We start from the raw sequence: 20,240 nt of genomic DNA on the forward strand, positions 1-20,240 counted from the left end.
AGCAGCAGGGCACAAAGCGGTGCCCTGAGGCTTGGCTCTTGGTGTGGGAGGACTCAGGGCTGCAGCATTTGCTCCTGGCTGCTTTCATTCCCTCAGGGATGGAGGAAGGGCTCAGACTCTTTTGTCCTGGTGCTTTCCAGCTCAGCTCCCTGACCCAATGCTGCTGCCACTGCCTGATGTTAATCCCCCTGCAAAAGTACAACTGCCTGGGGCAAGGTGGGGCTGGGCAGGAGCAGCTGGGAAGCAAACCACAGCAGGAGCAGCACTTTGCACCCACACCCCAGCTGACACACAGGCTGCCAGCACTGCTTCCAGGGCTTTCCATAACCTCCACATCCCATGGCCTCCACAGAGGGTGGAAATTCCATTTATCCCTCCAGATCCCAAAAAGAAATCAGGATGGTGACTCTGGTCAGGTTCCCTGAAGGAAGGGGTCACAAGGCTGGATGGTGTGGAACAATGGGAGCTGGAGCTGGAGCTGGGCAGATTCCAGGCAAGAAGGGATCACAGGGATGGATGGTGATGGATCAATGGGAGATGGAGCTGGGCAGGTTCCAAGCTGGAATGGATCACAGGGATGGATGGTGATGGAACAATGGGAGCTGGATCTGGGCAGATTCCAAGCTGGTATAGATCACAGGGATGGATGGTGACGGAACAATGGGAGCTGGATCTGGGCAGGTTCCAGGCAGGAAGGGATCACAGGGATGGACGGTGACAGAACAATGGGAGCTGGATCTGGGCAGGTTCCAGGCAGGAAGGGATCACAGGGATGGATGGTGATGGAACAATGGGAGCTGGATCTGGGCAGGTTCCAAGCTAGAATGGATCACAGGGATGGATGGTGACAGAACAATGGGAGCAGGACACCTCCTTCAGGCTCCGTGCAGGAAGGGTTCACAGGGATGTGCAAACACAATGTCCACCCTGGATTCCACAGCAAGGTGGCTCTGAGCTCTTTGCAGCCCAGGAGGGAGCAGGCCCAGGGGTTGTCCCCCACCCCCAGCAGCCCCGAGGAGGGAGCGAGCCAGGCGCAGCTGGCTAAGCACTGCTCATCGATCCTGCGGGAAAGCAAAAGTATTTTTAGCACTGCCCTGCCACTGCTCCATCCCTTGCTCCATGCTGGCACTGCTCTGCTCCTCCTGCTCCTCCCTCACCCCAGTCTTCACCTCTTCATTGCCCTCCCATAGCCATCCTCTGTCCCTTTCCCCCCCTCAAATCACATCCCTGGAGCAATCCAGGCTTGGCTGGCACAGCTTTTCCTCCAAACACTTCTCCTTAGGGCTTCAAAAGGTTGGGAGCAGTGACTCTGGTCAGGTTCCCTAAAGGAAGAGGTCAGTGGGAGCTGGTGCTGGATCTGGGCAGGTTCCAGGCAAGAAGGGGTCACAGGGATGGCTGGTGATGGAACAATGGGAGCTGGAGCTGGGCATGTTCCAGGCAAGAAGGGGTCACAGGGATGGATGGTGATGGAACAATGGGAGCTGGAGCTGGGCACCTCATCCAGGTTCCCTGCAGGAAGGGGTCACAGGGATGGATGGTGATGGAACAATGGGAGCTGGAGCTGGGCACCTCATCCAGGTTCCCTGCAGGAAGGGGTCACAGGGATGGATAGTGATGGAACAATGGGAGCTGGAGCTGGGCATGTTCCGGGCAAGAAGGGGTCACTGGGATGGATGGTGATGGAACAATGGGAGCTGGAGCTGGGCACCTCATCCAGGTTCCCTGCAGGAATGGATCACAGGGATGGATAGTGATGGAGCAATGGGGGCAGGACACCTCATTCAGGCTCCCTGCAGGAGCTTCTGCCTATCATGGTGGTGTTTAAACAGCAAGAGTTGGGCCCCTGTCAGCTGTCAGCATCTCCTGCACACATCTCCAACTTATATTCATGAAGCATTTGGCACAGGAATCATGCCTGGAAGTGGGCAGGACAAAACTGTTCCCCTGTCTCTTGGGGACCTGTGTGATTTGCTTCTTCCCCTTTCAGACTTGCTTTTATTTTGTTTAAACATAAAAATAAATTTAAAAAAATAAATTAAAAAAATTAAAATAATTTAAAAAAAAAATAAAACAACCACAGGGGAAAAAAATATTAAAATAATAACTGAGGTGGCTCATTGTGGGACATCCCCATGGCTGGATCAGAGACCAAGATGCAGCTGGTGTGGGGAGGGGGATTTTTCAGAGGGGAACAGTGCTGCAAAGCTGCCTGGTACCAACAGGTCCCAAAAGAGAGGGAGGTGGCTGAGTTGCATAAACTTGAGCATGAGAAGTTCCACCTCAACATGAGCAGGGACCTCTTTAAAGGGTGGTGGAACACTGGAGCAGGCTGCCCAGAGGGGTGGTGGAGTCTCCATCTCTGCAGACATTCAAACCCCACCTGGATGTGCTCCTGGGTGACCTGCCCTAGGTGAAGCTGGCAGGGAGGGGTCCCTTCCTCCCCCTCCCATTCTGTGGGCAGATGCTTTGGGGAAATGCTGCCTGTGACCCTGCTGGCAGCACAGAGATGGGGAGCTCGAAGCAAACAGCACAAATTGTGTCCAGAAAACACTTCCAGGAGGCAAGGAGGATGCACATGGGGAGACTCAAGTACCTCATGGTCACCTCAAGCCCCCCAGACCTTGTGCCAGCCCCTTTGTGGTGGTCTGTGGGGGGAAGTGGCTACTCACTGTCCAGGCAGGGCTCACAGACAGTCTGGTTGACCCCACAGGGCTGCACCATCCCCTCTCCCAGGTTGCAGGCTTTGCAGCATTCCCCACTGGCTGTGTACATCTTGGTGGAGCAGTTGTTCTTGGAGCTCCAGGTGGGATGCTGGGAAAGAAAAAAAGAGCCAGGAGGTGACCTTTGGGATGGGACCTTCCTTGCAAGGGCAGCTGGAGGAATGCATTGCATCAAGGTGGGGTCCTGCTGTGGGGTGGACAGTCCATGGTGGGGGCTAAATGGGACTCCCCTCTTAAATATAGGTCCTAGGAGACACAAAACTTGGCCATCAGGAAAGGTCTTGCCAAGCTCTGCTGGTGGAGAGAGGTCAGGAAAAGCCACAGCCTGGGCTCTGGGTGCTTTGCAGGACTCTGGGGTTTCCCACATTGTTTGTTCTTGTCTCTCACCCAAGCCAGCTCCTCTCAGGGTGCTCTGGCATCCTTGAAGGGCTCAGCCCTTCCCAGGGCATTGCCTGTGGGGAAGGCATTGCCCAGAGGCTGGCAGCAAGGTTAGACCTGCCTGGTGAGATGGAGAGTTTGGAGAGCTGGGCTGGCAGCCCTGCAGTGCTCTTGGTGCACATGGGGCTCAGAAATCACCGCCCCCCATCCCCCCACGATGGGAGTGAAGAGCCTGAAGGGAGCACCAAGGGCTTCAGCAGCACTTGCTGCCTGATGGCACTGAGTGTAGCTGCTTCTAGAACCTGTCCTCACATGTGGAAGCAATCACCCTGCCAGCAGCAGCAGCCAGAGCCACCCCACACACGCACTCTGCAGTGGGGGGCAGGGAGGCTGCTCCCCAAAACACCTCTGGGCTGAGGCCACGCAGTGCAGGAAGCATCTCTACCTGGGTACAGAGCTTGCAGGGATGCTCACAGCAATCAGAGCTCTGCCAGGGCTCCCTTTGCTCCTTCTGCTCACAGGCAGGTGCGTGTTGGACCATCCCTTTGCCACCCAGCTAAGCTGGATGCTTCATTTTTTATTTTGGTGGGGGTTTGCTTGGTTGGTTGGGGTTTTTTTATTGTTATTTTGGGGGGGAAGGGGGGAAGGGAAGAAACTAAGCTAATGCTTGGAGGAGCTTTCTCCCCCCTCCTTGTGCATCTGGATGCCTCGTCAGCCACTTGGCTGCCTCTTTGCACAATGCTGCGTTATGAACTCGCTGTGCATCATCCGGCAGCATCCGGCCCGGCTGAGACAATGGAGCGCCAATTATAGGCATCTGAATGACAAAGTGCTCCAATTACCCTGCGCTGGAAAGCGTGTGGCTGCTCTCCTCTCCTCCCTGGCACCGCTTCATGCTTCCCTCCCTGGCACTGCTTCACGCTCTCCTCCCTGGCACTCCTTCACCAGCCCAGCCTGGCAGCCCCCACTCCAGCGCTGGACCCCGAACTGGGCAGGCAGAAGGGCTCGGTGTGATGTCAGAGCACCTCAGCACCCCCAAATAACAGCTGGGCAATGGGTTTGGGGGTGAGGAAAAGGTTTGATTTGCTTTGCTTTTGCTTTGTCCCCTGGCGGGGAGGACAGATTCTGCCCGTGAGGTTTGTGCGGCCAAGCTGGTTGGAGCCCATCCTGCTGCTCCAGCCCCTGCAGCCCATCTCCCCTGCTTGGGAAGAGGTTTAGCTCCTTCCCGCCTCCACTCTCCCCCTGTAGTGGGACCGGGGGAGCAGCCGAACGTGCCTGGCTATAAATAGTGCTGGGAGGACTGGGGCAGCGCAGCTGGGACCAGCAGCATCCAGCTCTCCCACGCCGCAGGCAGCTGCGAGCGGCTCCGGGAGCCCACGGGGATGGAACCCAGCCTCATCGCTTCCTCTCAGTGACACCCAGACCACCACCAGCAGCTGACCCCAGGGACCACCCCCAGCCCCCCTCTGGCCACGTGTAGGGCTGGCAGGAAGGGTCAATACGTCCCCCCCCCCCGCTGCCTGATCCCTACTTCTATCGAAAAGGCAACTTCCAGTCCCAGGTGCTGCATCCCACACCCTCCACCCCCAGTCCTGCTTTCGTTTCCCTTTCAGTGTGAGCGACTGAAACCCCTGTAAAGACCAAGACACTTCGGAGGGGGGCACATGGTCTGCATTACCCCCTGAAATGTGCATTTGATTAACACAACTCCTGTTGACAAAGCTGCAGGTATTAACACCGTAAAGCATTTTGACAGCTGCACCGAGGAGGGGTGGGGCTGGGGGGCACGGAGGGAGACTGTGAGCAACACCTCTGCGAGCTTTTAATTGCTCTTGGAGTCATGTCCGTGGGGTTTTGTGTCCTGGCAGGCAGAGGAGGAGGAGATGACCTCGGAGGAAGGTGGGTGAAGTGGGAATTCAGCACAACACCATTAGCTCCGGAGCCCTGGCACGGGAAATTGCTTCTCACTGGAGCAGGGGAAAGGGAGAATGCTACAGCTGGAGATGGTCCCAGCAGCAAGCCTGGATCCGAACCTCCCGTGAGCCTGACAGACAGGCTCTGCCTTTCTTGGCAAAGCAGCCTGTCTAGGAAAGGCCAAAGCCCTGGCTCCCAACAATCCCCAAACTCTGGGCAGCAGAAAAAAAGCCACGTCTGAGGTCTGAGGGTCTGGCCAAGGCTCGGCTCGGCAGGACTGGGATGGCTCTGCAGGGCTGGGATGGCTCTGAAAGGCTGGGATGGCTCTGAAAGGCTGGGATGGTTCCTGCAGGACTGGGATGGTTCCTGCAGGACTGGGAATGCTCTGCAGGACTGGGATGGCTCCACAGGGCTGGGATGGCTCTGAAAGGCTGAGATGGTTCTGCAGGACTGGGAATGCTCTGCAGGACTGGGATGGCTCCACAGGGCTGGGATGGCTCTGCAGGACTAGGATGGCTCTGCAGGACTAGGATGGCTCTGGAGGACTAGGATGGCTCTGCAGGGCTGGGATAGCTCTGGAGGACTAGGATGGCTCTGCAGGGCTGGGATGGTTCTACCTCTTCCCACTTGGAGTTACCCCCAAGCAGCACAGGTAGAGTAATGAACATGGGGTGCCCAGGGTTTGGAGTGGCCCTGGGGCTGTGGCCACAGCTGGGGGAGCACATCTGGGCCTGCACAGGGGAGGGCTCGATCCTCCCAACTCAGCAGGTGCGATCCTGGAGGAGCAGATCCACTCCCAAGGTCGTGGGGGTCCCAGCTGGGCTCAGCCCTGGCACGGGGAGGTGGCTGTGGAGATCTGGGGAACACGAATCCAGACCTGGACTTTCCCAGCCCCACAGCAGCAGGCAGGGGTTACCCGAGGTGGGCAATTCCTTGGTGTGAAATCATCTGACTCCATAGAGCTGGGACAGCTTTTGCCTTTCCTGCCACCCACCCACGGTTGTGAGCATCCCGGGACCGGGTGGGGGGAGGGCTTGGCCAGCCCAATCCCATGCCCAGTATCTTGGGTGAACTGGGGGAAGGAGACCCTCCAGCACAGAGCCACAAACAGCCCTCTCCTCCTCAAGCCTCTGCGTGAAGCCACCAAAGCCTCAGTTTTAATATCCTGCCTGAAAGGTGTCCTGCTGCTTAACAAAACCTCCGGGACCCACACCAAACCCTCCCCCAACAAAAGCCCGGGTTCCAGCCCAGGGAGCTGAGTCCATCTCCATGTGCCCACTGCTGCCCTGCTCGGGGTGTTTCCCTCTCTCCTGGCTCCCCAAAGTCTGAAGTTTGGTCCTCAGCACATGCTGAAGCTGTGCCCACCCCAGGGGCTCACCCCGGGGAGGGGAAAGTGTCTCAGCCTTCACTCTGGGCAGTGAGTTTGGAGCTGGGAATGTCTAAGGGAGGTCGTGGGGATATGGCATGGCAGGACGTGAGGGCATTGGGGTGTGGGTGGCATCCTCTCCCCCTCCCCTGCTGAGTGAGGGCTCTGTCATTCTTTTTGTCCTGGCTGAAAGGAGCGACAAGAGCCTGGTCCGAGGGAGTTGTACGATCCGTCCCTGCGGGTCCCACATCACCATCCACCCCCTCGGGTCCCCTTCCTCCGCACCCACAAGCGCTTTGCCTGGCACCCCCGGGATCCTCAGTCCCTTCCATCCCCTCTCCAGCGTTGCTCCGGGACCCTCCTGCCTGCCCCATACCCTCAGGACTTCTCCATCCCAGGGACCCTACGTGTCTGCCAGCCTGGTACCCCCGCGGACCCTCCAAATACTCCTGGGTTGTGCCTCCGGGACCCTCCATCCCGGTGCCTCCGGGACCTCCGGGAATTTTCAGTCCGGCACCACCGGGACGCTCCATCCCGGTACCACCGGGACCCTCTATCCCACCCCCGCCTGGTTCCTCCCGGGGCCCCGGGGACCCTCTGTCCACCCCTCCCCAAGGATGCTTCACCCCCGCACTCACCACAGGGAGCAGCAGCAGCAGCAGCAGCGGCAGGAGCCCGGCCATGGTGTGCGGGGGTGGCGGGGCTGGTCACCCCCTGGAGAGCCGGTGCGTGGCCGGGCTGCCCTCCCTCTGCCTCCCGCTGCCTCGGCGGCAGCCAGAAAAGGGCTGCAAGTCCCTCCTTCTCCTCCTCCTCCTCCTCCTCTCCGCCCCCGGAGCATCAGAGCGAGCGGCCGTGCCCGCACCCTCCTCCGCCGGCACACAAAGCCCAGGCCCCCCCACCCCAGCCCCCCCGCCCGCTACCCCGGGCCCCTCCCGACCCTCGCTGCCCTCCCACGAAGTGCTTTGGGGGGCTGCTCGGTCTCTATCTAGCCAGGTCTCTTCAGCCCCTCAATTATTCATTCCCATCTGTCCTATTCCACATACCCTTCCCTGCTGTCTGTCCATCCATCCATCTCTCTCTCTCCATCCCCTCATGTCCATCTGTCCATCTCCATGGATCCTCCCCTGCTGTCCACCCACCTCTCTCCATCCCCTCAAATGACCACCTCCACCTTTCCATCTCCATGGACCCTCCTGAGCTCTCCATCCCTCCACCTCTCCATCCCTCCACCTCTCCATCCCTCCACCTCTCCATCTCCTCAAACCCTTGCCTCCATCCATCCATCCATCCATCCCCATGCACACTGCTCTGCTGTCTGTCTGTCCAGCTCTCTCTCCATCCTCTCAGATGCCCACATCCCTCTGTCCATCTGTCCCCTCACATCCCACTCTGGTGGTCACCACCCCTCTGATGGGTTTGTTAAAGTCACTGCAACCCCAGCAAGAGGCTCTGGGCATGTCAGTAGCATGGCTGGGAAGGGGTGACCAGACCTCTTCTGGCTGCCTGGGACAAGGGACAACATTCCACAGCTGCCTGAACTGGTGACACCCCCAGGACCCAGCCCCCAAGGTCTGTCACAGCCATCTAGATGACAGGGAGAAGCTCCCAGCAGGGAGCACATTGGATGGTGTGGCAGTGAGAGGTAGGGAGTTGGAAGGGACCTCTGGAGATCACCCACTCCAGCTCCCCTGCTAAACCAGAGCACCCACAGCAACTTGCCCAGGAGCACAATGGCCAGGAGGGGTTGGAAGCTCTCTCTGGGCAGCCTGTTCCAATCCCTGACCACTCTTGCAGGGAAGAAATTGTTCCCCATCCCAAACCTAACCTCCCCTGGGGCGACCTGAGGCCATTTCCTCTCATTCTATAACCTGCATCTGATATTAAGGAGAAGACCTCAACCCTCACCTGGCTCCAGCCTCTTTTCAGGGAGTTGTAAAGAGCCAGAAGGTCTCCCCTCCTTTTCTCCAGGCTGAACCCCCCCAGTTCCCTCAGCTGCCCCTCACAAGTCACAGAATCATAGAATTGTTAGGGTTGGAAGGGACCTCAGGGATCATCTCATCCCAACCCCCCTGCCATGGTCCTGTTCCCCAGATTCTTCCTCAGAGCTCTGCTGGGGTCCAGCCCTTCCCACCACCACCACAGCCACTCAAGCCCTCCTTGACAGAGCCCTGGGGGCTCTTCCTTCAGCTCAAGTCCACTTCATGGTTGGACTTGATGATCTTAGAGACCTTTTCCAACCGAAACCACTCCGTGATTGTATCTGGAAGGTCTTTTCCAACCTAAATGATTTGATGATTCGATGCCCCCTGACTCTATGCCCCTTCTGGGCAGCCAAGTGCCCAGGGCTGAGCTCAGCTCGGCTGGATTTCTTCTTGAGAAGGGAATTATTGACCTCCTGAGGAGCAAGAGGTCAGCTGCTCCCAGCCAGCTCACACTGCTCCAGCCGGGAAGGGCTGGAAGGAAATTCCCTCACTCCCAGCTTGGCCTTTCGATGAGATTAAACTGAATCCAAAGCTGCTGTTTGTTCTCTCTGGCACAGAGAACCAGGAACACACGTGTGGAACACATGGGGATGGATTTGCTGGCCAAAAAAACCAGGATGGAGCCAGGTGGGAATGGGGCTGGATGGTCCTGGAGCCATGGGGTGCGGGATGCCCACCCACGGAGCAGATGGGCAGGGAGGGGAGCAGTAAGCCAAGCATCCAGCTCTCCTTTGAGGGCACTGCTGGATGGAAACTGGGCAAAGCTGCCCACAGACACATGGTGGGGGCTGGGCACAGCTGGAGGGGGCAGCTTGGGGCCTCCTGCAATTAATTTGTCACCGTGCCACAGCTTAGTGGCAAACCCAGCTGGTGTGCTGGGCTCCTTCACAACCTTCCCACCAGGAAGGGCTTGGGGCTGTGCTCCCCCTATGGGATGCACTTCCCAAGGATGAAAGGCTTGGGGCTGTGGTTCCCCCTGTGGGATGCACTTTCCAGGGATGAAAGGCTTGGAGCTGTGGTTCCCCCTATGGGATGCACTTCCAATGGATGCAGGGCTTGGAGCTGTGCTCCCCCTATGGGATGCACTTCCCAGGGGTACAGGGCTTGGGGCTGTGGTTCCCCACCATGGGACGCACTTCCAATGGATGCAGGGCTTGGGGCTGTGGTTCCCCCCCCCCGCCATGGGATGCACTCCCCATGGATGAAGGGCTTGAGGCTGTGGTTCCCCACCATGGGATGCACTCCCCATGGATGAAGGGCTTGGAGCTGTGGTTCCCCCTGTGGGATGCACTTTCCAGGGATGAAAGGCTTGGAGCTGTGGTTCCCCCTATGGGATGCACTTCCAATGGGTGCAGGGCTTGGGGCAATCAGTCCCTGAGCCTCCCTCCCTGCCACCACCCTGAGCACAGATGCTGCATGATGCCACCATGGGAGTCACCCTAGGAGAAGCCCAGGACTGGTGATGTCAAGCTGAAGGCAGCAGAGAGAGGGAGGCTCAGCTGGGCTGCATCTGCAGGAGGCTGGGCCAGCAGCCAGCCAAGGGAAGTGAAAACTTCTGCTCCCTCCCAAGCCTCTGCAGCTCCTTTGGTGGAGGAGCTCCCCAGTGGTTTTCATTAACCACCCCCTGCACACGTTTGGGTTTCATGTCCTAGAAGAGGTTGTGTCCCTTTCTTGGCTCCATGAGATGACAAAAAGCCTCCTGGAAGTCTGCTGTCCCCTCTCCAAAGGCTGCAGAGGCTCAGCTGTGGGAGGAGCATCCTTCAGGCTGCTGGTGGAAGATGGAACCCTCTGCCCTGCTGTGAGCCCTAAGGTCAGCCACGAGCTGCACATTTTTGTGGTCACAAAACCTGCAGGCAGGGCACTGGGGGACATCATTTGTTGGCCAGGGTGGTGCTGGGATGATGTTTGGACTTGAGCATCTCTACCAACCAAAATGCTGCTGTGATTCTGTGACCTCCTCTGCGGTGCCCAGGGACAGGACAAGGGGCAAGGGGTACAAACTGGCACCCAGGAGGTTCCACCTGAGCAGGAGGAGAAATTTCTTTGGTGTGAGGGTGCTGGAGGCCTGGAGCAGGCTGCCCAGAGAGGTTGTGGAGTCCTCCTTCTCTGGAGGACTTCTCTCCTCCTGGCCATTGTGCTCCTGGGCAAGCTGCTCTGGGTGTCCTGCTTTAGCAGGGGGCTTGGACTGGATGAGCTCCAGAGGTTCCTTCCAACCCCCACTGGACTGGATGCTCTCCAGAGGTCCCTTCCAACCCCCATTATGCTGGAGGAAAGGAGGCTGAGGGGAGACCTTCTGGCTCTTTACAATTCCCCCAAAGGAGGCTGGAGCCAGGTGGGGGCTGGGCTCTTCTCCCTAATATCAGGTGATAGAATCAGAGGAAATGACCTCAGGTTGCCCCAGAGGAGGCTTAGGTTGGCCATGAGGAACAATTTCTTCCCTGCAAGAGTGGTCAGGGATTGGCACAGGCTGCCCAGGGAGGTGGTGGAGTCCCCAATCCCTGGAGGGGTTCAAGAAACCTGTGGCCATGGCACCTGGGGCCATGGTTTGGTGGCCATGGTGGGGTTGGGTTGCTGGTTGGACTGGATGGTCCTGGAGAGCTTTCCCAACCTAACTGATTCTGTGATTCTCTGAGATTTGAGGTGGAAATCAAGCTTTGGAGTTATTGCTGCCCTCTTCAACAAGGAGCTTTGCTTTTGTGGGAGCCATCAGAGGTCTCCTCCAGTGGTCTCTGGGGGCAGGAGAGGGTTGGGTGGCAGTAGGTCACCTTTCAGGGAGGTCATTATGCTTTTTTCTTCAATGGAAAAAGGAAAAAAAGAGGAAGGAGGGGTGGAAAAATCATCTCATAGGCATTCTCTTGGGCAGCTTTGAGAAGTTGGCACCTTGGGCTGCCTGGCAAGAGCCAAGCCCAGGTCTGGAGAGCAGGAAGCTGAGGGCTGCCACAGTCCTTGGAGCTCTGCTTCTCCTTGTGATCAATCAATGGGATTCAGGTGCTTGAAAGCTTTTAGGGAGGGAGGCCAAGGTCGACTCTCTTGTGGAAGCACACAGGCATTGCCCTTCCCCCCCTCCCTCCCTCTCATCCTCTGCTTGGTGCCTCTGCCAGCTCCAAACCCACCCTTCTGTTCTCCAGGATGGAGGGATGGGAAGCTCAGCACCATCTCAAACCACAGTTTCAAAGCTGCTGAGCACCTTCCCCAGGTGAAGCACAGAAAATGCTGCAGGCCCCCAGGGCAAAGCTCTCTGGGGTCAGACTCCACTGACACCTCCCCCTCCTCCTCCTCCCTCACTCCAGCCCCTGCCTGCCTCTCCTGGCTGCCCTGGGCTGTGGAATGTGCTCTGGGAATCTGCATCCATGCTCAGCATGGAGTTATTCCCATGGGGATGGGCTCAGTTATTCCCATGGGGATAGGATCAGTTATTCCCACTGGGAAGGGCTCAGTTATTCCCATGGGGATGGGCTCAGTTATCCCCATGTCGATAGGATCAGTAATTCCTGTGGGGATCAGATCAGTTATTCCCGTGGGGATATGGCTTAGTTATTCCTGTGGGGGTGGGATCAGTTATTCTTGTGGGGATGGGGCTCAGCTATTCCTGTGGGAGTGGGATCAGTTATTCCTAAAGGGATGGGGTTTATTTGCTCCCACAGGGATAGGGCCCAGTTATTCCCATGGGAATGGGCCTCAGTGATTCCCATGGGGATATGGCTTAGTTATTCCCATGGGGATAGGGTTTATTCACTGCATGGGAATGGGTCAGTTATTCCCATGGGGATGGGGCTCAGCTATTCTCCTGGGGGTGGGATCAGTTATTCCTGTGGGGATACAGCTCAGTTATTCCCATGAGGATAAGGCTCATTTAATCCCATGGGAATGGGGCTCAATAATTCCAGTAAGAATGGAGCTCAGTTATTCCCATGGAGATGGAGCTCAGCTATTCCCATGGGGTTGGGTCTCAGTTACTCGCATGGGGATAGAACTCAGCTCTTCCCATGGGAATAGGACTCAGTTATTCCAATGGGGATGGGGCTCAGCTGTTCCCATGGGGATAGAGCTCATTACACCCACGGGGGTAGGGCTCAGTTATTCCAACAGGAATAGGGCTCAGTTATTCCCATTGGGATAGGGCTCATGACACCCACAGGGATGGGGCTCAGTTATTCCAGTGGGGATGGGGGTGAGTTATTTCCATTAGGATAGAGCTCATTACATCCATGGGGGTGGGGCTCAGTTATTCCCACTGGGATAGGGCTCATTACACCCACAGGGATGGGGCTCAGTTATTCCCATTGGGATAGAGCTCATTACACCCACAGGGGTGGGGCTCAGTTATTCCCATTGGGATAAGGCTCATTACACCCACAGGGCTGGGGCTCAGTTATTCCCATTGGGATAGAGCTCATTACACCCACAGGGGTGGGGCTCAGTTATTCCCATTGGGATAGGGCTCATTACACCCACAGGGATGGGGCTCAGTTATTCCCATTGGGATAAGGCTCATTACACCCACAGGGCTGGGGCTCAGTTATTCCAGCAGGGATGGGGCTCAGTTATTCCCATGGGGATGGGGCTCAGCCAGACCATGGCATCCCAACCTGGAGGGTCAGATGTTGCCTTGGTGGTTCAGGGGGGGAGGTGACACCAGGATCAAGCCCCAGCCCCTCATGCAGGCTGGGCTGGCCAGAGCCCACTGGTGTCAGCAGGTGGATCAGGCAAGGCTGAACCTGCAGCACTGGGGGTGTGCATGGCTGGGGTGGGGCTGAAGGGCTCTGAGACACGTGGGGCTGTGAACTGGGGCCGTGGGCTCCCCCCCAGTGCTGTCTTGGCAGCTGCTGAGCAGGGATTTCCCTTGAGGGTTGCCCCTCAGATACCCTCGAGGTGGGGCCGTGGCCTGAAATCGCTGCTGGGCACCTACCTGGGGGAAGACTCAAAGCAGAGCCCCAGGGTAGGAGGGATCCAACATTCCCTAAACTCAGGGAGGAAAAAGAAAAAAACCTGATTTCCATTACCATCAAAGTGTCCTGATCTGGTTTCCATTACACTCCTTCATTTCCATGCCTGTAATTTCTCCTAATGCCTCTCTCCATCCCCCTCCTTCCCTCTTTTTTTTTTTTTTTTTTGGGGGGGGGTGTTTTGTTGTTCCATTTTTTTTTTCACTTGCTAATCCCCAGCCTGACGGCTCCCAGCCCGCCCTCCCTTTCCTTTTTTTCCTTCCTTGAAGTGTCTTTCCAGCGTGATCCATCACCCCCCACGGCAGCAGGGGGGGATTCATGGTAGCAGCTGAGATGAAGCTCTGGTTCCTTATAAGGATCGCCCGAAGGAATCTCCGGCGAGCGGAGCCCACAACGTCCAGGAAACTCGATCCCTCCTCGGGACAAAATCCTGAGGCAGTAAAAATAGAGCCTGGTTTCCCCTCCCTGGGAAAGAAGGAGGATTCGATACACTTGAAAACAACCCTGGCAGGAGCAGGCAGGGGGAGAGCAAATCACTCCTGGTGGCACAAAGGACATAAATATGTCGGTGGCAGCCACGTTATCAATAGGTTTCTGCTTAAGGTATTGATTGGTTCCACATGCCAGGGGCAGGGCTGCCTTTCTTCTCACCAGCCTGGCTTTTGGGAACTGATTGATTCTGGGTTTGCTGCTGATGGGTCAAGAATTCTTCTGGCAGGAGGAAATGGATGGGAAACTTCTGCTGGCCTCGACGGGGAGGCAGCGAGGAAGGGCTGGGGGCTGCCGGAGAGGCACTGCAGGGGAGGGGGTCTGGTGCTCGGCTCTGAGCTGAGCTTCTTCCTGGGGTGGGGAGTGGACAATTATTGTAATGGCTGCAGTGCTTAGCCAGATGTTGGGTGGGATAGGAATGGAATAGGAATAGGAATAGGAATAGGAATAGGAATAGGAATAGGAATAGGAATAGGAATAGGAATAGGAATAGGAATAGAAGTGGGAGTAGGAATAGGAATAGGAATAGGAATAGGAATAGGAATAGGAATAGGAATAGGAATAGAAGTGGGAGTAGGAATAGGAATAGGAATAGGAATAGGAATAGGAATAGGAGTGGGAGTAGGAATAGGAATAGAAATAGGAGTAGGAATAGGAATAGGAGTAGGAATAGGAATAGGAATAGGAATAGGAGTGGGAGTAGGAATAGGAATAGGAGTGGGAGTAGGAATAGGAATAGGAATAGGAATACAATGGAACAGGAATAGGAATAGGAATGGAATAGGAATGGGAATAGGAATAGGAATAGGAATAGGAATAGGAATAGGAATAGGAATAGGAGTGGGAGTAGGAATAGGAATACAATGGAACAGGAATAGGAATAGGAATAGAAATAGGAATAGGAATAGGAATAGGATAGGAATGGAATAGGAATAGGAATAGGATAGGAATGGAATAGGATAGGAATGGAATAGGAATGGGAATAGGAATGGGAATGGAATAGGAATAGGATAGGAAGGGAATAGGAATAGGAATAGGAATAAGAATAAGAATAAGAATAGGAACAGAAGTGGGAGTAGGAATAGGAATAGGAATAGAATAGAAGTGGGAGTAGGAATAGGAATAGGAATAGAAATAGGAATAGGAATAGGAATGGGAATAGGAATGGGAATAGGAATAAGAATAAGAATAGGAATAGAAGTGGGAGTAGGAATAGGAATAGGAATAGGAATGGAATAGGAATAGAAGTGGGAGTAGGAATAGGAATACAATGCCATAGGAATAGGAATAGGATAGGAATGGAATAGGAATAGGAGTAGGAATAGGGATAGAATAGGAATAGGATAGGAATGGAATAGGAATAGGGATAGAATAGAATAGAATAAGAATTGGAATAGGAATAGGAATGGAATAAGAATAGAAGTGGGAGTAGGAATAGGAATACAATGCTACAGGAACAGGAGTAGGAATAGGATAGGAATGGAATTAGAATAGGAGTAGGAATAGGGATAGAATAGGAATAGGATAGGAATGGAATAGGAATGGAATAGGAATAGGGATAGAATAGAATAAGAATTGGAATTGGAATTGGAATAAGAATTGGAATAGGAATAGAACAGGAATATAATTGCAATAGGATTGGAATAGGAATAGAATAGGAATAGGACTAGGACAGGAATATAATTGGAATAGAAATAGAGCAGACCAGACCATACCAGACATTTCAGTTGGGAGGGACCTGCAGCCATCACCTACTCCAGCTCTGGGATGCATTTCCAGCTGCTTTTCACGCTGCATGGAGCCCAGCCAAGATCCAGTAGGTTCTTTGTCTCCCTCTTCCTTTCTCCCAGCATCTGTCCCACAGCAGGCAGGGGTGGGCTTGGCTGTCATGGAAGAAATGTCACCTGCTAGCCCTGACGTGCCTCTGTGTCCCTGTGTGTACAGCAGGGAAGCTGATCCCTGCTTTTCTCACTAGCATCTGGGAAGAGAAGCTGTTTCTTGCCAAGAGCTCAGGGATCCTGGGGCCCTGGTTATTGACTGGTGAGACTGGAAACGTTGGTTTGTGGATCAGGGTGGGACAAGAGCCTGTCACAAGTGACAGGACAAGAGGAAATGGCCTCAAGTTGCACCAGGGGAGGTTTAGGTTGGGCATGAGGAACAATTTCCTTGCTGCAAGAGTGGTCAGGGGTTGGCACAGGCTGCCCAGGGAGGTGGTGGAGTCCCCATCCCTGCAGGGGTTCAGGAAACCTGTGGCCATGGCACCTGGGGCCAGGGTTTGGAGGCCATGGTGGGGTTGGGTTGCTGGTTGGATGATCTTGGAGAGCTTTTCCAACCTTTCTGATTCTCTCAGCAGGTTGCCATGAGGATGAGGACATGCAGCCATCCTGCCCAGCTAACTCAGGAGCTGGAGCTGGGTGAGCATCTGCAGGGCTCCCACTCTCCCCTCCAGCCAAACTTCAGGACACCCAGAGGGCATCCAGGCAGGAAAGCTCTGTCCCTGCTCCTGGCTGCCAGCAAACAACTGAGGCTCCTTTTTGAGGGTGAGATTCCCCTCTTAGCTCCCCAAAACCTTTGCTACCAGAGTCATGAAGACATTGGCTGCCCTCCCACTGTGACCACCTGCAGGTTTGCACTGGCTGCTTCCCATGGCTCAGCCCCATCCTGACCTTCTTCCGACAGCAAGATCCATGGCTGCCACCACCCTGCTGCCCATCACTCATCCTGCCTCCCATCACTCCTCCTGCCTCCCTGGGACACCAGCCCTGAAGGCTGTGGGTCATTAAATCACCTTCATTTCCCCTTTTCCAGGCATTTCTGGCAGTGAGCAAGGAGGGGGGGGGGGGTGGCAGGTTCAGGGCAGGAAGAAAGGGGAAGGGGCTGGGGAGGGGGAGTCTGAGCCCTTTCCTGGAGCATGAGGAGGTTTCTGTGAGGCTGGTCCAGGGAAGAGCAGCTCCAGCAGTGCTGGGGCAAGGAGGTGAAGCAGCCTGCTGGTTGTCATCTGCCCAGGACGTGCAGAGCAGCTGCAGTGCTCCACAGCCATTTATTTTCCTTCTCCCCAGAGGTCCTCTGAATGCCCTGTACCGGAAAGGAGCTTGGGGTGAGGTGGGGTTGGTCTCTTCTTCCTAGCAACAAGTGACTGGACAAGAGGAGGTGGCCTCAAGTTGCACCAGGGGAGGGTTAGGTTGGGCATGAGGAACAATTTCTTTGCTGCAAGAGGCACTGGAAGAGGCTGCCCAGGTTGGTGCTGGAGTCCCCATCCCTGGAGGGGTTTAAAACCTCTGTGGCCATGGGCAGCTGGGGCCATGGTTTAGAGGCCATGGTGGGGTTGGGTTGCTGGTTGGACTCAGTGATCCTGGAGGCCTTTTCCAACCTTAATGACTCCATGAAGTCACTGATGAGATCTTCAGCTGAGGGGGGTTGGAGGGCATGAAACATCCTTCCCACACCTTCCTCTATTCCATCCCCATGGAGACCCCAATGCTCCCCCCAACACCATCCAGTCCAGCCCAGCCCAGCACCCCTTTCCCTGCTCAGAAAAGGGACAGGATGAATCCCTGCTGCCAGGGCCAAGTGAAGCTTTTTCTCCAGAATTTCTTCAAAGTCAGGTAATAAACCTGAGCAGGTTTCAGCTTATAAGGAACTGGGACCTCTCCTGGCAGTCAGTGATTGTCCATCCCAACAGCTAAAGCCCTTCAGCTCTGGCTGGTGCCCTGCTCTCCTGGATGTGGGGCAAAGCTGAGCAGAGGGAGCACCACCATACCCCCCTGGTCTCCTTTAATCACCCAAATCACCCAGCCCAGGAGAGTGGAAGGAGGGGGCAGGGGCCAGGGGCTTCCATCTCCTCTGCTTCTGATTAAAAGGCAAAACATTTTGGAGCATTTGGGAAGGAAACAAAGAGAGCCAGGGAGCTGCCTTAGCTGGCTGGGGATAATGATGCTGCCAATGATGTCAGCTAATGGGGGAGGGTCTCAAGTGACCCCTGCCAGCCCTGTTCCTCAGATCACCGGGTGGGTCCTCCAGCCCTGTCTCTCTGATTGATGGCCCCTTCCTGTCACCTTCAGTGAGGCCAAAAGGTGCTGCCTGCACCTCCCCACTGGGATTTGGGGTGACTTGGGGCTTTCCCTGCCTGGGCTGGGTCAGGGAATGTTCTTCCTCCCCATGGGGTGAGGAGGAGGGGCTGGTGCAGCTCTGAGCACTGGGTTTCTACAGCCCAAACCTTCACTTTCATCAATGAAAGGGGCTCTGGGAACCTCTCTGGCCATGTTTCCCTCCTCCCCACTCCACTCCAGGCTTGCCCTAGCAGGATCCATCCATCCATCCATGTATCCATCCATCCATCCATCCATCCACCCATCCATCCATTTATCCATCCACCCATCCATCCACCCATCCATCCAACCATCCATCCAACCATCCATCCATCCAACCATCCATCCATTTATCCATCCATCCATTTATCCATCCATCCATCCATCCATTTATCCATCCATCCATCCATCCATCCATCCATCCATCCATTTATCCATCCATCCATCCATCCACCCATCCATCCATCCATTTATCCATCCATCCATTTATCCATCCATCCATCCATCCATCCATCCATCCATTTATCCATTTATCCATCCATCCATTTATCCATCCATCCATCCATCCATTTATCCATTTATCCATCCATCCATCCATTTATCCATCCATCCATCCATCCATTTATCCATCCATCCATCCATCCATCCATCCATTTATCCATTTATCCATCCATCCATTTATCCATCCATCCATCCATCCATTTATCCATTTATCCATCCATCCATCCATCCATTTATCCATCCATCCATCCATCCATTTATCCATCCATCCACCCACCCATCCATCCATGCTGCTTTCCAGCATCCAGCACTTTCCTCCCTGACCCAGCCTATGCTCCCCTGGTTCAGGACAGTATTTGACCTTGGCAGAGATGTTGAAGATACCAAGATGGAGAAAAAGGAGGAAGAGGAGGCCAGGATTGCACATGAAGCCCAAGCTGCCACTCAGAGATGCTGTCCCTGCTTCCAACAGCTTCTCCTCCTTTTCATCCCCTCCTTTGTGCATCTCTGCACTACAAAGCAGGACAGGAAACCTCCTGGGGAGGCTGGAGAGGGGCTGGGGAAGGACTGGAGATGTCATGAAGCTGTGAGGGGAGGAGGGAAATGGAAGGGGGGTTGCCCAGAGAGCCATTGGGGAGCCAGTCTGGGGGGCACCAGAGCTGTGACTGGGCCCTGCAGCCCTCTGCCCCTCCAGGAGATGCTGGAATGCTTCCATCCATCCCTCCTCTGCCATCCCCAGGAGGCTGGTTTGGGGTCAACCTGGGCTTTAAGCCTTTGTGTCACTGGATAGAGAGCTCTCCCCTCACTGCTGCCCCAGATTTCCCATTTGGGAGGCTGCTGGGGACCTCCCCAGCCTGAGCTGATGACCCCAGCAAGGGTAGGATGGGAAGCCCTGCAGGGTTTGAGCCCAGCTGGGTCGAGCTCAGGACTTTTCAGGTGAATGGGAGACAGGGGATGAGAGTGGGAGGGCAAAGCCAACCTCACCTGCTAGGGGAGCCAAACTTTTCTGAGTGGTGTTGGGATGTTGCTCCTGGAAAGCCTCAAGCTGCTCACTCTGCCCTTTGGGAAGTGGTGAAGGTTGGAGCCTGAGAGCTGTGCTGGGTCCTTCCCGGAGCTGGGCTGGATGCATTAAGCAGCAGTGATGTGGTTGGCAGGGAGATGCATTTCAAACATCTCCCTGCAGGCCTCCCATCAGCTCCTGGCAGCCAAGAGCTCATCAAGGTGAAGCTCCCGGGAGCCTAATGGGGGAGAGGGAGGAGCTGCTCTGAGCCTCCCAGGCTCATCAACATTCCCCCAGGGAACAGATCCTCCCGCAGAGCTTCTGCTCTCCACTGAGGGAAGGAGTGGGCTGGAGGTGAAAGATGTGGGGGAGCAGATCTGCAGTCCCCTGCGGGCAGCCTCTGTGGGCAAAAGGGGGAAGCAAAAGGCTCCATCCCCAGGGAAATGCCAGGCTGGGGAAGTGAGGGTTGGGCTCAGTGGTCTCCAAGGTCTTTGCTCTCATTCCACAAAGCAGGTGCTTGAGACTTCCCAAAGTTCATCCATATGGGATCTGCCCATTCAGGCTGTCCCCAGCAGCTCCCATTCCCTTCAGGCTGTCCCCAGCAGCTCCCACTCCCTTCAGGCTTTCCCCAGCAGCTCCCATTCCCTTCAGGCTGTCCCCAGCAGCTCCCATTCCCTTCAGACTGCCCCCAGCAGCTCCCATTCCCTTCAGACTGCCCCCAGCAGCTCCCACTCCCTTCAGACTGTCCCCAGCAGCTCCCATTCCCTTCAGACTGCCCCCAGCAGCTCCCATTCCCTTCAGGCTTTCCCCAGCAGCTCCCATTCCCTTCAGGCTGTCCCCAGCAGCTCTCACTCCC

The 20,240-nt window shown here is 55.6% G+C and overlaps 1 protein-coding gene across 1 annotated transcript in view; it reads right to left on the minus strand.

Moving 5' to 3' along the window:
- NGFR (nerve growth factor receptor) overlaps window positions 1-7,061 on the minus strand; it is a 17,274-nt gene extending 10,213 nt beyond the window's left edge. Inside the window, exons 1-2 of the mRNA XM_054396541.1 lie at window positions 7,017-7,061; window positions 2,670-2,811 (exon numbers count right to left, since the gene is read on the minus strand). Of these exons, the coding sequence (XP_054252516.1) occupies window positions 2,670-2,811; window positions 7,017-7,061 (187 nt within the window). The remainder of the gene's footprint in view (window positions 1-2,669; window positions 2,812-7,016) is intronic.
- Between the last annotated feature and the right edge of the window lie 13,179 nt (window positions 7,062-20,240).

Source organism: Indicator indicator, chromosome 37, assembly GCF_027791375.1.
Source record: "Indicator indicator isolate 239-I01 chromosome 37, UM_Iind_1.1, whole genome shotgun sequence".
NCBI classification, from domain to species: domain Eukaryota; kingdom Metazoa; phylum Chordata; class Aves; order Piciformes; family Indicatoridae; genus Indicator; species Indicator indicator.